Source organism: Daphnia pulicaria, chromosome 9, assembly GCF_021234035.1.
Source record: "Daphnia pulicaria isolate SC F1-1A chromosome 9, SC_F0-13Bv2, whole genome shotgun sequence".
Lineage (NCBI taxonomy): Eukaryota > Metazoa > Arthropoda > Branchiopoda > Diplostraca > Daphniidae > Daphnia > Daphnia pulicaria.
The window spans coordinates 925,131-940,756 of record NC_060921.1 but is presented as its reverse complement, the minus strand read 5'-3'; the positions used below and the strand labels follow the sequence as shown (position 1 = coordinate 940,756).

The following is a 15,626-nucleotide window of genomic DNA, read 5'->3' as shown; positions in this document are numbered from 1 at the left end:
CACCATACACACCAATGATGGCAATGGATAGACCAGCGTAGAATTCATATTCCATGATGTAGATTTTCTTGCTGCACAAATAAGTAGCGAACCCAGCCTAAAAGCATAAGGACCTAATTTCAAAGCTGCAAAATGTTGGTTTCATCTTTTTCAAATAAATGCAAAATAATTGAAAGTTACCAATACAAGGGATGAAGCACATGTGTACATTGCCAGGATACGCTTGACGGACTGGTCTTGGAAAGTTTACCACATCTCTTTCTGGGCATTTTGTTGTAGCAGCAGCTGCTGCCGCTTTGAGGTGGCCGAGGTCTGTGTCATCCGAATAGACCGTTTAGTCGATCCAACTAATCAAATGAAAGAGAAAATGAGTTACATTTACTGAATGTTGACATCGTAACAAAATTAGCATCAAGACTGGATTCTTTGATCAAATTGATTGATTGATCCTTGATGAAATTTCTGAAAGTTTTACCCGGTTTCAACGCAATTATTGACAGCGTGTTGACTTTACCGTTAAAAATTGAGGTAATACAATTTAAACAATAAAGCAAATCGGAATCCGAACACAGGGAGGGCCTACCGACAACAAGTTTTAAAACTGATAAACAAAACACAATCATGGCGGACGAGAAGTCGAGAAGTAACTACAGGTTCATTTTAAAAACTATTTACAAAATTGAAATAAATTTTGATTCTAATTTTAAAATTCTTTAATATTGATCAATATGTAAAGTAATTTAAAGAAATGCAATACGTAAAGTCGTAAACTTGAAATTCCCCCAAAAAGTCGAAATCGAAATCATTTTCGGTTTTGTATTGACTCTAGTGGTGTGTGCTACGTAACCAATCTACAAATGGCCGAATGGCGGCAAATAAAAAACAAAAACTACTTACTTGTTTAAAGTCAAAATCAATAGTATAGTTTTGTACCGATAAATGAATTTTTATCTTATTTATAATTAAAAAATACGATCAGCCTACTTAAAGTTACAGCAATATTTTTGTCGATTCGACAGATATTTTTAGAGGGTAAGAACTAGACCTCTGGTCCTACAAGTTTTGAAATATTTGCACGAATTTTATTTTATTAAATTCATGTACCAAATTTAATTAAATGTTCGACCTTTGTTCTATAGTGTGAAAACTCAGACTTATTAATAAGTCTTTTTCTCGTAAATGAACGACATTTGTTTACAAACTATTTTTATCGTCCTCCTTTATTGCTAGAAAAATGTTCAGACTCTTTATTTTCGATTGATAATTTCTAAAATTTTTTGAGATCATTTTGGGGCTTTTATGAGGCGTGTTTAATCGATAGCTACATCTCCTGGTGAAAAGTCGAAGAAATTTTGATCATTTTGATTCGGTTTGTATATTTGATTGTTTCATTATTTCCGGCTAATCAGTGGCAGCCGGACCCAGTAGCAGCAACAGCAGCAGCGGGCGGTCATCTCCGGCTTGAATTACTGCGGAAGCGACAGGTTGAACGACAAGCTCGAATCTTATTGGCCGATTGTTCGCGTTACGACTCGAGAGCCGATCAAGGAGCTGCTCCTCCTCCGCCACACCTTGATGTTGGCTGGCCATCAGCAGCAGCAGCATCTATGGATGCTGAGGAGCCGGACGGCGGCCAAGGCCAGCAGCAACGCCAAGTGATGCAGTGTGATTCACCAGCAGCACAACCTGCTGTGCAAACGACCGACATAAAATCGATGCTGGGCATCGTTCCAGCAGCAGCATCAGCAGCAGCAGATGGAATAACAGAATCGGCCAAAGTGAATCAACGTCATCAGCACGACTCCGCCGCTGGTCCGACAGTCGTTAATACTAAAGGCCAGCAACAACAGCAGCAGCAACGGGTGCCCGTCTCTGTGGTGTGCTGGCCTTTCTCGTGAGTTTCATCTGCATCGGTTCTGGATCCGTTCCGTTCCGTTCCAAATGGCCGCAATTTACAAGTCTCGAGGTTACATGGCGATACAACTAGTGCTGACAGTTCTAAAATAAAGATTTTTTTCATTACTTACAGTAATTTGCAGTTATAGCCTACTTGGCCAAAAACAGCAAGGAAATATAAGTTTGCTTTTAAATTTTTACGAGTATTCTGATGTCAACCACCGATAATGGCTTCAATCGTCCGAGGTAAAGATTGTGAATAATACGAATTATGATTTGACGGTAGGCTACGTTTATTTTCCATTTGATAAGTTAATCAAAGGTATCAATAATAAGAGAGTCAAAATCAGTCCAGCACCTATTACGCACCTATATTTGTAGACCATTACGTTGTTATCGTCAAATTATTCGTTACATAAATACTATGAATCCCATTGAACAAATTTTCTTGTGAACAGAAAAGTGTCCCGAATTATACCATTGGCACCCAATATTAACATCAAAATGACTAACTAATAGTGCGACCTTGTTTTTGATTGAAATTTTATTTATTTTTCATGTTAATTATACGAATCTATCATTCAAACATTTGACGAGATGCTCAACATCTTCTACAGTTAATACTTTCGGTTTGGGGCCCAAGTTGACGATCTGGCCGCGGTCGGACGATTTCACGACCAAGCTCTTCTTCTTTGAAACGGGTTGGCCATCGAGTTGACGGGTCTGTTGTCCTTTTCCGAGGTTGCCGGTTGGCAAGGTCTTGAATTGGTTTGGGTTCCGGACGGACAGGTACTGATTGCTCGGTTCCGGGTGAGTCGTGTGGCGGTGGCGATTGTTCAATTTGTCTCGTGGCAAGTTACGCCCAAACTCCTCGACGTCTTTATAAACTTTCGATCCGTTATTACCTTTTAGGAGGGAACTGACACCTGCGTCCATTTTCGGGAGTTTTTTGGATTTCTCCGGGCGAATCTTCTCTCCAATAGGCCTATTCTGCAGCCCAACTGCATTCAGCTCGTATAAGGATGTAATCCAACGAATTCGTTTGGGTCCGTTGTAAAAAAGATCTTCGTCCTTGTAACTACTGCGTTTCCGCTTCTCAGAAGACAAAGACAAGCATTCAAAGAGAAAACAGAGACTGTCCATTTTCGATTAGGGTTCTTTTGGTAGTAATGATTTTATAGCCTAGTTTACAATGGGTCTCTCCTATATTGACTTTGCTAAGGCATTCGTTGTTTGCAACACGCATTTCTCTCTCATTTTCTAGTTGTATTAATCTAATTTCAATTTGAACGATTTGTAATGATAATAGAATTAAAGTTTATATTTTTACGAATCTATTTCAACAACTTTCAAGAAATAATTTTTTTTTTAAGTATTATTCTTATTTATTTGATCAGGTAAATGGTTCAGCTTAATTGCTCTGACGCGCTCTGGTCGTCTGACGAGTGACGAAACAGTGTTGAGTGCGCTTCGCATGTCTAATGCTGTACACATAGGTATAATGACAGTATCTTTCTGTCTCTAATGCATCATCATCTCGTTTTTTCACGGGTTTATTGGTAATTTAAGCCACACTCACATGCGGTCAGAATACCCACCTTCACCGTCCAGTAGGCCTACTACAGCAGCCAGCAGCCAACGTGATGATGGTTCAGTGTATTACTTTACCAACCCAATCAAATTAGCGAAGTCTTATTGCCTTTCTGTCCATTTATTTTATAGATCAGTCGCGACTACGAGCTGGCCTGTTTCGTCGACGCCTTCCCGATTCTCAATCAGCATATCACTTACGACTTTGAGCCTTGTGACAATGACGTCATCACGACGGTCAGTTTGCCTCGCCATCTAACGAATAAAATCGATAATTGCTTTTTCAAATCAAAGATGGCGTCTGTTTCAACAAAAACACACGAGCGTCGAATAATCACCAACTTTTCGTTCGAAATTTTTCGTTGATTAAAAACAGGTGGATCAAGCGGATCAAGCTCACGGAGCTGGTCCCGGATTGATTCAGAGTGGAAAACAATATGCATCTCGTGTCGCCCAAAAATCCAAAAAGACAAGAGAATTGACGTAGACACTGCAAACTCTACAGGGCATGAAAGAGAGTGGCTTGAAAGTTTCTCCTTTTTTTCTCCAAAACTTTTTGTCTGAATGTAGGATTAGTTACTATTGTTCTCTTGGTTCTGCAGAGTGATCCGAATGAACAGAAAATACACATGGTGCATTGGGTCGCCCAGCAGCGTCTACATACGTATACGTGCGTGTATATTTACATATTTAAATAACATCTCTTCGGGAAAGAAAAGAGAAAATGCTGTCAGAGGCCACAGACTGCAGGCTGGGCTGCGTGGACGGTTATCATTTTTCTTTATATTTTAAATATAAAATCTAGTCTAAATAATTTGTTTAAACTGTAGGCCTACAACGCTGGCAGCTGTGAATTTTATTCATTTGATTAAAATAAATAAAAACATTTAATTATTTAATTTCTTGATTTAAAAATGTAGTCTAAATAATTCTAAATAACCAAGCTGGTGAGCTGACCTATGGTGGTGATGACGGTGATGGAATAAAGTAGCGATCCGCTGACGGACCATTGGCGCTCGGCAAAAATTCTTCTCCTATTTAGGGGCCTAGCAAAAATGGCGCAGTAAGGAGAGATGAGAGAATAACCAAAACAGAAAGAAATTAGATAAACAGCTGCTGCAGTGCTGCTGTCATTCTTCTTCTTCTTCTATACGCGACTTTTTTGGCATCACATCGATGATGACTAAAATATTAAAAAAAATAAACTTTTTCTCTCTATTTATTTTGGGTGCGGAATCCATATATAATAAAACAACAAGCTTTTGGGGGAGGAGCCTGTGTCTGTCACGGACATTTTTGGGGGAGGAGCCTGTGTCTGTGTCAACACAGGCTCCTCCCCCAAAATGGGACATGCCCAAACATGCCCATCACCACCAGATGTCGTCGCCGTGATGACGCAATTTTTGATGACGCAACAACCAGCATCACAACCAGATGTCTATAGCAAATCTTCAAGTAAGGTACTAGGCAGATTTCCCACGATAAAATCTATTACGGGCAGATGATTAAGCTACAGAAAAGCGAATAGCAAAACAGTCTGACTTTACGCTAGACAAAAGTTCCCCGGATTTGACCGGGGCTCAGGTTACTCGTCTATATATAATAAAAGAACAAGCTTTTGTGGGAGGAGCCTGTGTCTGTCACGGATATTTGGGGGGAGGAGCCTGTGTCTGTCACGGACACGAGCTCCTCCCCCAAAATGGAACATGCCCAAACATGCCCATCGGATGTGGTCGCCGTGATGACGCAATCTTTTATGACGCAACATCACCACCAGATGTCTATAGCATCGCCGTGATGACGAAATCTTCAAGTAAGGTACTGGGCAGATTTCCCACGTTACAATCTATTACGGGCAGATGATTAAGCTACAGAAAAGCGAATAGCAAAAAAGTCCGACTTTACGCTAGACAAAAGTTACCCGGATTTGACCGGGGCTCAGATAACTCGTTTAGTAGATATTCTGAATGAATATTCCAATCAGATGGGATTTCCTATCATTAAATCTCCCTTTCTCTATCAAGCCGACCATTATGTCCGTCAATGTGATATCGTGATCTAACTGGGTATACCAATGCAATACCAAGGACCCCCTGCTAAGCATACCCGACGTTAATTCAATTATGACGAGCTCTCTTAACAATCCTTTCGGTATGGCGCCTTAACCCACTCAGCCACACGATAACTAATGATTTATTTGCGTTGACTATTTATATTCTATATTTTGCATTTCTCGTTATGAGAATAGAGCATTTGTTCTTTTGTAGTTTGGAAAAAAGAAAAAAAGCAAGGATAAATAATTAGAAATAAATAATAATTTGTCTGTAAATTTTTTTTTGTTATTGTTAAAAATGTGGGACTTTTTTTGACTTTTTTATCCAGTCGAGCTATTAAATTTACTTAAGCATGTGTTTCAAATCCTTGCAAATGCTAAACTTTTTAAAATTCAATTTTGGATTTAATGATTATCTTTCATTGTTTATTGTCTTTTAGATTATTAAAATATAATGTGTGGTTATTTAATTGCTCAAAAACTCTAATAATGTGTTATGATATGATAAAATCAGCGGCAACAATTTTAAAAGATTAATTTTTTTTTTTAATCAACATGGAAAAATATTATTTTTTTATCATGTCGAAAATGATATTCCAAAATGGACGTTGACGTCAAAAAGAAATTGGAATATCATTAGGATATCGTGATCTAACTGGGTATACCAATGCTCCTGGACCATGCTAAGCATACACGACGTTAATTCAATTATGACGAGCTCTCTTTAACGATCCTTTCGGTATGGCGCCTTAACCCACTCAGCCACACGATAACTAATAGTTTATGTATTGTTGACTATTTACATTCTATATTTTGCATTTCTCGTGATGAGAATAAAGCTTTTGTTCTTTTGAAGTTTGTAAAAAAGAGTAAAGATAAATAATTAGAAATATATAATAATTTGTCGGTCAATTTTTTTTTTGTTATTGTTAAAAATGTTGGACTTTTTTTGACTTTTTTATCCAGTCGAGCTATTAAATTTACTTAAGCATGTGTTTCAAATCCTTGCAAATGCTAAACTTTTTAAAATTCAATTTTGGATTTAATGATTATCTTTCATTGTTTATTGTCTTTTAGATTATTAAAATATAATGTGTGGTTATTTAATTGCTCAAAAACTCTAATAATGTGTTATGATATGATAAAATCAGCGGCAACAATTTTAAAAGATTAATTTTTTTTTTAATCAACATGGAAAAATATTATTTTTTTATCATGTCGAAAATGATATTCCAAAATGGACGTTGACGTCAAAAAGAAATTGGAATATCATTAGGATATCGTGATCTAACTGGGTATACCAATGCTCCTGGACCATGCTAAGCATACACGACGTTAATTCAATTATGACGAGCTCTCTTTAACGATCCTTTCGGTATGGCGCCTTAACCCACTCAGCCACACGATAACTAATAGTTTATGTATTGTTGACTATTTACATTCTATATTTTGCATTTCTCGTGATGAGAATAAAGCTTTTGTTCTTTTGAAGTTTGTAAAAAAGAGTAAAGATAAATAATTAGAAATATATAATAATTTGTCGGTCAATTTTTTTTTTGTTATTGTTAAAAATGTTGGACTTTTTTCGACTTTTTTATCCAGTCGAGCTATTAAATTTACTTAAGCATGTGTTTCAAATCCTTGCAAATGCTAAACTTTTTAAAATTCAATTTTGGATTAAATGATTATCTTTCATTGTTTATTATTGTCTTTTAGATTATTAAAATATAATGTGTGGTTATTTAATTGCTCAAAAACTCTAATAATGTGTTATGATATGATAAAATCAGCGGCAACAATTTTAAAAGATTAATATTTTTTTTTAATCAACATGGAAAAATATTGTATTTTTATCATGTAGAAAATGATATTCCAAAATGGACGTTGACGTCAAAAAGAAATTGGAATATCATTAGGATATCGTGATCTAACTGGATATACCAATGGAATACCAAGGACCCCCTGCTATACGGAACGCCAAATGACCCCCTAAAATAATAGCAATCGACTAGTGCTATTTATTTTACAAATCAGTTGAATAATATACAACTGGGTGGCGCCATCTAGCGGTTTCAATTGGCGTAACGGAATGTATCGATTTTTTCCAAAATGTACGTATTGATATCGATTGATAATCGTTTCCACAAGCGAAATGGTGGAAACTATTGGTGGAAAGATTCATGCCTTCATTGAAAGTGTCAAGTATGGCTGTGTCGTGTTATCGTGTATGTTGATGTTCGTGAATCGTGATAACGGTGAATCGTGATAACGGTATAACTAACTGATAACTAAATTTACATGAGTTAACATAGTTATGCTTTCCAACTGGAGCACTTGACTTGATCAAGCAGTTAACTGTCGAGTTTGCCTTAATGGAGGATGTGACGTCTTTTGCTTCTGCCAGTAAATTATTCATTGCATACATTGTTACACTTGAAACTGATTGGTTTTTTTCAAATTAGGTCATATTACTTCTAATCATTTCAAGCAACATGTTATACCCATCATACCTTCACATGAAAGGACTGCTCTTACATCCCACGAAAGACTCCCCAGTTGGATTGAACAAAACTCGATTTAGGAAATGATACCCAATCAAGTAACACTATTTATTATTATTTTTAATCATTATTTTCTATCCCAAAAATTTAATGCATTGTTTTTTTGTTTTGTTTTTTATTGTTTTTCCCTTTTCGGGACAATGATTCAGTGAGGACATCTCAAAGTAACAGAGATTCAGGACTGGATAATATCATGCTCGCGATCAGTATGCTGTCGACCTTGAAGTTACTTATAACAGCTTGGGAGTCGGTGGAACAAAAATAAGAACGAGTACGATCTACGAGAATTCTCTAGACGGTCTTCCTCCCGACATATCTTCATGACCCTGGTAAATAGTAGAAGCTTACAATTTCGAGAGTTCGTTTGAAATTAACGATCATTTTCGTCTTTATCTCAGCAGCAGCTACGTAGCCCCACGTGAGGTTATGCCTGTCAAGTAATCAATGTCATTTAAGCTCGACTCTATCTTGGCCTTTTTCTTTTGACTTACGGTCGACAATCAAAAAGGCGTGCCTTGTTTTTCGGTAAGATCTTCTGTTTTCTGAATAATATTGATCTTCTTGTTTTTAGCGTTGCTAAATTGCGTGTAAGCAACTGAAAACTAAATCATATTATTAATAACTACCTAATAAAACAGTAAATATGATCTTGAAAACTAGGAAAAAATAGTATGGACAGCGTGCCCTGGTCAGTTAATTGAGCCTGGCGTCATCCAACACTCGAGGGCAGCAGAAGGACGATCCACAGCTCCCCGGCCGAATTGCACTGGAGCGAGTCGACGAAGTAGCCAGCATCCTTCTGAACTCAATTCAAAGTATTCCAACACAAATATAACCCGGAACTTTCGTTGTTTAATAACTCAACATTGTCGTGGCGCATTCACCCCGGGCAAGTTTGGATGGCCATTTTCTCGTCCATGATGCGTTTTAGAACATACAAATCGTAAGCTTAACCTAAATCATAAGTTCCTTACGTTGATATTTTGCGATGCTGTGTGGATGAGTCAAATGAATACATGTGTATTTACGAAACTAAATGTTTTATTTCAATTTTCATCTGTTTGAGTTATTGCCATCACCTCATGACGCAGAGGTATGATGGGTATAACATGTTGCTTGAAATGATTAGAAGTAATATACGGAACGCCAAATGACCCCCTAAAATAATAGCACTCGACTAGTGCTATTTATTTTACAAATCACTTGAATAATATACAACTGGGTGGCGCCATCTAGCGGTTTCAATTGGCGTAACGGATTGTATCGATTTTTTCCAAAATGTACGTATTGATATCGATTGATAATCGTTTCCACAAGCGAAATGGTGGAAACTATTGGTGGAAAGATTCATGCCTTCATTGAAAGTGTCAAGTATGGCTGTGTCGTGTTATCGTGTATGTTCGTGAATCGTGATAACGGTGAATCGTGATAACGGTATAACTAACTGATAACTAAATTTACATGAGTTAACATAGTTATGCTTTCCAACTGTAGCACTTGACTTGATCAAGCAGTTAACTGTCGAGTTTGCCTTGGAGGATGTGACGTCTTTTGCTTCTGCCAGTAAATTATTCATTGCATACATTGTTACACTTGAAACTGATTTGTTTTTTTTCAAATTAGGTCATATTACTTCTAATCATTTCAAGCAACATGTTATACCCATCATACCTCCACATGAAAGGACTGCTCTTACATCCCACGAAAGACTGGCTTCTGCCAGTAAATTATTCATTGCATACATTGTTACACTTGAAACTGATTTGTTTTTTCAAATTAGGTCATATTACTTCTAATCATTTCAAGCAACATGTTATACCCATCATACTCCACATGAAAGGACTGCTCTTACATCCCACGAAAGACTCCCCAGTTGGAGTGAACAAAACTCGATCTAGGAAATGATATCCAATCAAGTAACACTATTTATTATTATTTTTAATCATTATTTTCTATCCCTAAAATTTAATGCCTTGTTTTTTTGTTTTGTTTTTATTGTTTTTCCCTTTTCGGGACAATGATTCAGTGAGGACATCTCAAAGGAACAGAGATTCAGGATTATATTCAGTATTATATCATGCTCGCGATCAGTATGCTGTCGACCTTGAAGTTACTTATAACAGCTTGGGAGTCGGTGGAACAAAAATAAGAACGAGTACGATTTACGAGAATTCTCTAGACGGTCTTCACGACATATCTTCATGACCCTGGTAAATAGTAGAAGCTTACAATTTCGAGAGTTCGTTTGAAATTAACGATCATTTTCGTCTTTATCTCAGCAGCAGCTACGTAGCCCCACGTGAGGTTATGCCTGTCAAGTAATCAATGTCATTTAAGCTCGACTCTATCTTGGCCTTTTTCTTTTGACTTACGGTCGACAATCAAAAAGGCGTGCCTTGTTTTTCGGTAAGATCTTCTGTTTTCTGAATAATATTGATCTTCTTGTTTTTAGCGTTGCTAAATTGCGTGTAAGCAACTGAAAACTAAATCATATTATTCATAACTACCTAATAAAACAGTAAATATGATCTTAAAAACTAGGAAAAAATAGTATGGACAGCGTGCCCTGGTCAGTTAATTGAGCCTGGCGTCATCCAACACTCGAGGGCAGCAGAAGGACGATCCACAGCTCCCCGGCCGAATTGCACTGGAGCGAGTCGACGAAGTAGCCAGCATCCTTCTGAACTCAATTCAAAGTATTCCTATTCAAATATAACACACCGTAACGAATGCACAAATTTCGTCTTGTTTCTGACAGGTCTTTTCGATGTCCAACTTTGCTAATGGCGGGTCCGCGATTGCTGTCGCTTCATGATTAGAATCAAACTTGTGGTTTCAAGGCGACCGAAAAGAAATAACACTGGGCGGTGTTAAGCGATAGATGTTTTTTTTTTTCGTAACAACTTCTGGAGGCCTATTGCATTCTTCAAAGCCTTCTTATGATGTGAGTTGTTGTTTACAAGTGATACATTTGACCAAAACATAATAACGCTCTCGTTACCAATAGTTCTGTCAAATCAAGAAGGGGGACCATCGGCATTCAGCTTTCTACGTTGGAAATATGTTCCGCCAGTTTTCTGTTTCTTCCGGCTCTCTACTACGGATGTTTTTATTCGATGCTGGCGGTCAATTCTTTCAACCCGGAACTTTCGTCGTTTAATAACTCAACATTGTCGTGGCGCATTCACCCCGGGCAAGTTTGGATGGCCATTTTCTCGTCAATGATGCGTTTTAGAACATACAAATCGTGTTGATATTTTGCGATGCTGTGTAGATGAGTCAAATGAATACATGTGTATTTACGAAACCAAATGTTTTATTTCAATTTTCATCTGTTTTGAGTTATTGCCATCACCTCATGACGCAGTCGGCGATATTTCCGCATTGCAATTGGTAGCCTACACAGCAAATGCCCGTATTTTCTTTGAAGGCGTCGTTCTACTCGCCGGTCGATATGGAACTCAATTTCTCAATTTCAAATCAAAAGAGTTCTATCCCACCAAGCAATATGGATCTGGAGTTACAAATCAGCAGATATTTAAGTAAGTGCAGAAACTGTTGATTTAAAGAGTACATCAGTAGGCCTAACACTTTACTCACTTAAGATCTAGGATTCTTGGTGTGGGAAATTACCGACGAATTGAATATTTCGTACAGAAGTCTACGAAGAATTATGGCTAGACATAATTTATCTGTACTGTTCTTGATCTGTTGTTGTTCGCGAATTTTAAAAAGAATATGAGCCGTGAAAATCCATCGATTCCGCCATGGAATACGAAACGCCACCTATCAATATGATGAATGTAGTTGATTAGAAAAGGAACATAAATGAAACCATTAACACTCACATGATAAGATTATGGTTCCCATCAAAATGGATGACGGATAATGGAGCACGAACTTGATACGTTCTTCGGTGCAATCGTCGATTCATCTGCCTTGCCCCAAAGAGTACATTCATAGCCTCCCGAACTCGGTCCCTTTGTAAACGATGGCCCATGGCTTGAAGCACATTAAGAACCATTTTTACTCCAAGCCGTGGGTTCTCTGTGCAGATTTGAAACACTAGAATTTGAAGCGCTTCATTCGACATTGAACTATATGTTCCCCGTACAGATAAATTATGTCTAGCCATAATTCTTCGTAGACTTCTGTACGAAATATTCAATTCGTCGGTAATTTCCCACACCAAGAATCCTAGATCTTAAGTGAGTAAAGTGTTAGGCCTACTGATGTACTCTTTAAATCAACAGTTTCTGCACTTACTTAAATATCTGCTGATTTGTAACTCCAGATCCATATTGCTTGGTGGGATAGAACTCTTTTGATTTGAAATTGAGAAATTGAGTTCCATATCGACCGGCGAGTAGAACGACGCCTTCAAAGAAAATACGGGCATTTGCTGTGTAGGCTACCAATTGCAATGCGGAAATATCGCCGACTGCGTCATGAGGTGATGGCAATAACTCAAAACAGATGAAAATTGAAATAAAACATTTGGTTTCGTAAATACACATGTATTCATTTGACTCATCTACACAGCATCGCAAAATATCAACACGATTTGTATGTTCTAAAACGCATCATTGACGAGAAAATGGCCATCCAAACTTGCCCGGGGTGAATGCGCCACGACAATGTTGAGTTATTAAACGACGAAAGTTCCGGGTTGAAAGAATTGACCGCCAGCATCGAATAAAAACATCCGTAGTAGAGAGCCGGAAGAAACAGAAAACTGGCGGAACATATTTCCAACGTAGAAAGCTGAATGCCGATGGTCCCCCTTCTTGATTTGACAGAACTATTGGTAACGAGAGCGTTATTATGTTTTGGTCAAATGTATCACTTGTAAACAACAACTCACATCATAAGAAGGCTTTGAAGAATGCAATAGGCCTCCAGAAGTTGTTACGAAAAAAAAAACATCTATCGCTTAACACCGCCCAGTGTTATTTCTTTTCGGTCGCCTTGAAACCACAAGTTTGATTCTAATCATGAAGCGACAGCAATCGCGGACCCGCCATTAGCAAAGTTGGACATCGAAAAGACCTGTCAGAAACAAGACGAAATTTGTGCATTCGTTACGGTGTGTTATATTTGAATAGGAATACTTTGAATTGAGTTCAGAAGGATGCTGGCTACTTCGTCGACTCGCTCCAGTGCAATTCGGCCGGGGAGCTGTGGATCGTCCTTCTGCTGCCCTCGAGTGTTGGATGACGCCAGGCTCAATTAACTGACCAGGGCACGCTGTCCATACTATTTTTTCCTAGTTTTTAAGATCATATTTACTGTTTTATTAGGTAGTTATGAATAATATGATTTAGTTTTCAGTTGCTTACACGCAATTTAGCAACGCTAAAAACAAGAAGATCAATATTATTCAGAAAACAGAAGATCTTACCGAAAAACAAGGCACGCCTTTTTGATTGTCGACCGTAAGTCAAAAGAAAAAGGCCAAGATAGAGTCGAGCTTAAATGACATTGATTACTTGACAGGCATAACCTCACGTGGGGCTACGTAGCTGCTGCTGAGATAAAGACGAAAATGATCGTTAATTTCAAACGAACTCTCGAAATTGTAAGCTTCTACTATTTACCAGGGTCATGAAGATATGTCGTGAAGACCGTCTAGAGAATTCTCGTAAATCGTACTCGTTCTTATTTTTGTTCCACCGACTCCCAAGCTGTTATAAGTAACTTCAAGGTCGACAGCATACTGATCGCGAGCATGATATAATACTGAATATAATCCTGAATCTCTGTTCCTTTGAGATGTCCTCACTGAATCATTGTCCCGAAAAGGGAAAAACAATAAAAACAAAACAAAAAAACAAGGCATTAAATTTTAGGGATAGAAAATAATGATTAAAAATAATAATAAATAGTGTTACTTGATTGGATATCATTTCCTAGATCGAGTTTTGTTCACTCCAACTGGGGAGTCTTTCGTGGGATGTAAGAGCAGTCCTTTCATGTGGAGTATGATGGGTATAACATGTTGCTTGAAATGATTAGAAGTAATATGACCTAATTTGAAAAAACAAATCAGTTTCAAGTGTAACAATGTATGCAATGAATAATTTACTGGCAGAAGCCAGTCTTTCGTGGGATGTAAGAGCAGTCCTTTCATGTGGAGGTATGATGGGTATAACATGTTGCTTGAAATGATTAGAAGTAATATGACCTAATTTGAAAAAAAACAAATCAGTTTCAAGTGTAACAATGTATGCAATGAATAATTTACTGGCAGAAGCAAAAGACGTCACATCCTCCAAGGCAAACTCGACAGTTAACTGCTTGATCAAGTCAAGTGCTACAGTTGGAAAGCATAACTATGTTAACTCATGTAAATTTAGTTATCAGTTAGTTATACCGTTATCACGATTCACCGTTATCACGATTCACGAACATACACGATAACACGACACAGCCATACTTGACACTTTCAATGAAGGCATGAATCTTTCCACCAATAGTTTCCACCATTTCGCTTGTGGAAACGATTATCAATCGATATCAATACGTACATTTTGGAAAAAATCGATACAATCCGTTACGCCAATTGAAACCGCTAGATGGCGCCACCCAGTTGTATATTATTCAAGTGATTTGTAAAATAAATAGCACTAGTCGAGTGCTATTATTTTAGGGGGTCATTTGGCGTTCCGTAGTAATATGAACTCATTTGAAAAAAACCAATCAGTTTCAAGTGTAACAATGTATGCAATGAATAATTTACTGGCAGAAGCAAAAGACGTCACATCCTCCATTAAGGCAAACTCGACAGTTAACTGCTTGATCAAGTCAAGTGCTCCAGTTGGAAAGCATAACTATGTTAACTCATGTAAATTTAGTTATCAGTTAGTTATACCGTTATCACGATTCACCGTTATCACGATTCACGAACATCAACATACACGATAACACGACACAGCCATACTTGACACTTTCAATGAAGGCATGAATCTTTCCACTAATAGTTTCCACCATTTCGCTTGTGGAAACGATTATCAATCGATATCAATACGTACATTTTGGAAAAAATCGATACATTCCGTTACGCCAATTGAAACCGCTAGATGGCGCCACCCAGTTGTATATTATTCAACTGATTTGTAAAATAAATAGCACTAGTCGATTGCTATTATTTTAGGGGGTCATTTGGCGTTCCGTACTGCTAAGCCTACCCGACGATAATTTAATTGTGACGATGCCTTCTCTAACAATCCTTTCGGTATGGCGCCTTAACCCACTCAGCCACACGATAACTAATAGTTTATGTATTGTTGACTATTTATATTCTATATTTTGCATTTCTCGTTATGAGAATAGAGCAGTTGTTCTTTTGTAGTTTGGAAAAAAGAGTAAAGATAAATAATTAGAGATAAATAATAATTTATCTGTAATTTTTTTTATCGTTAAAAATATGGGACTTTTTTCGACTTTTTTATCCAGTCGAGCTATTAAATTTACTTAAGCATGTGTTTCAAATCCTTTCAAATGCTAAACTTTTTTAAAAAAATGCA

At 37.5% G+C, this 15,626-nt stretch overlaps 2 protein-coding genes across 14 annotated transcripts; one reads left to right on the top strand and one right to left on the bottom strand.

Annotated features, from left to right (window-relative positions):
- Positions 1-8,940: 8,940 nt before the first annotated feature.
- On the bottom strand, positions 8,941-15,002 carry LOC124313482. 13 transcript variants are annotated; one of them, XR_006910705.1, is made up of 9 exons: positions 14,988-15,002; positions 14,345-14,393; positions 14,186-14,284; positions 13,992-14,127; positions 13,698-13,881; positions 13,502-13,625; positions 13,212-13,366; positions 12,965-13,149; positions 12,604-12,901 (listed from the first exon to the last, which is right to left on the bottom strand). XR_006910705.1 is itself a non-coding variant. In XM_046778433.1 (5 exons), exons 1-4 carry the CDS (start codon positions 14,584-14,586, stop codon positions 14,003-14,005), a joined length of 390 nt encoding a protein of 129 aa, XP_046634389.1. In that variant the 5' UTR covers positions 14,587-14,607; the 3' UTR covers positions 13,669-13,881; positions 13,992-14,002. The 13 variants fall into 13 exon arrangements, 1 of the variants encoding a protein (XP_046634389.1); XR_006910702.1 differs by having other exon boundaries at positions 14,972-14,990; XR_006910700.1 differs by lacking the exon at positions 14,988-15,002 and adding an exon at positions 14,474-14,600.
- LOC124313481 lies at positions 9,401-10,339 on the top strand. The gene is made up of 5 exons (XM_046778432.1): positions 9,401-9,518; positions 9,595-9,663; positions 9,724-9,822; positions 9,881-10,016; positions 10,127-10,339. The coding sequence occupies exons 1-4, from the start codon at positions 9,422-9,424 to the stop codon at positions 10,003-10,005; spliced, it is 390 nt and encodes a 129-aa protein (XP_046634388.1). The 5' UTR covers positions 9,401-9,421; the 3' UTR covers positions 10,006-10,016; positions 10,127-10,339.
- Positions 15,003-15,626: the final 624 nt, after the last annotated feature.

Coding starts and splice junctions, on each gene's coding strand:
- LOC124313481 (XM_046778432.1), top strand. CDS start 9,422: ATGGTGGAAACTATTGGTGGAAAGATTCATGCCTTCATTGAAAGTGTC. Junction 9,519..9,594: donor GTTCGTGAATCGTGATAACG/GTGAATCGTGAT, acceptor TTCCAACTGTAG/CACTTGACTTGATCAAGCAG. Junction 9,823..9,880: donor CGAAAGACTGGCTTCTGCCA/GTAAATTATTCA, acceptor TTTTCAAATTAG/GTCATATTACTTCTAATCAT.
- LOC124313482 (XM_046778433.1), bottom strand. CDS start 14,586: ATGGTGGAAACTATTGGTGGAAAGATTCATGCCTTCATTGAAAGTGTC. Junction 14,285..14,344: donor GACGTCTTTTGCTTCTGCCA/GTAAATTATTCA, acceptor TTTTCAAATTAG/GTCATATTACTTCTAATCAT. Junction 14,128..14,185: donor CGAAAGACTGGCTTCTGCCA/GTAAATTATTCA, acceptor TTTTCAAATTAG/GTCATATTACTTCTAATCAT.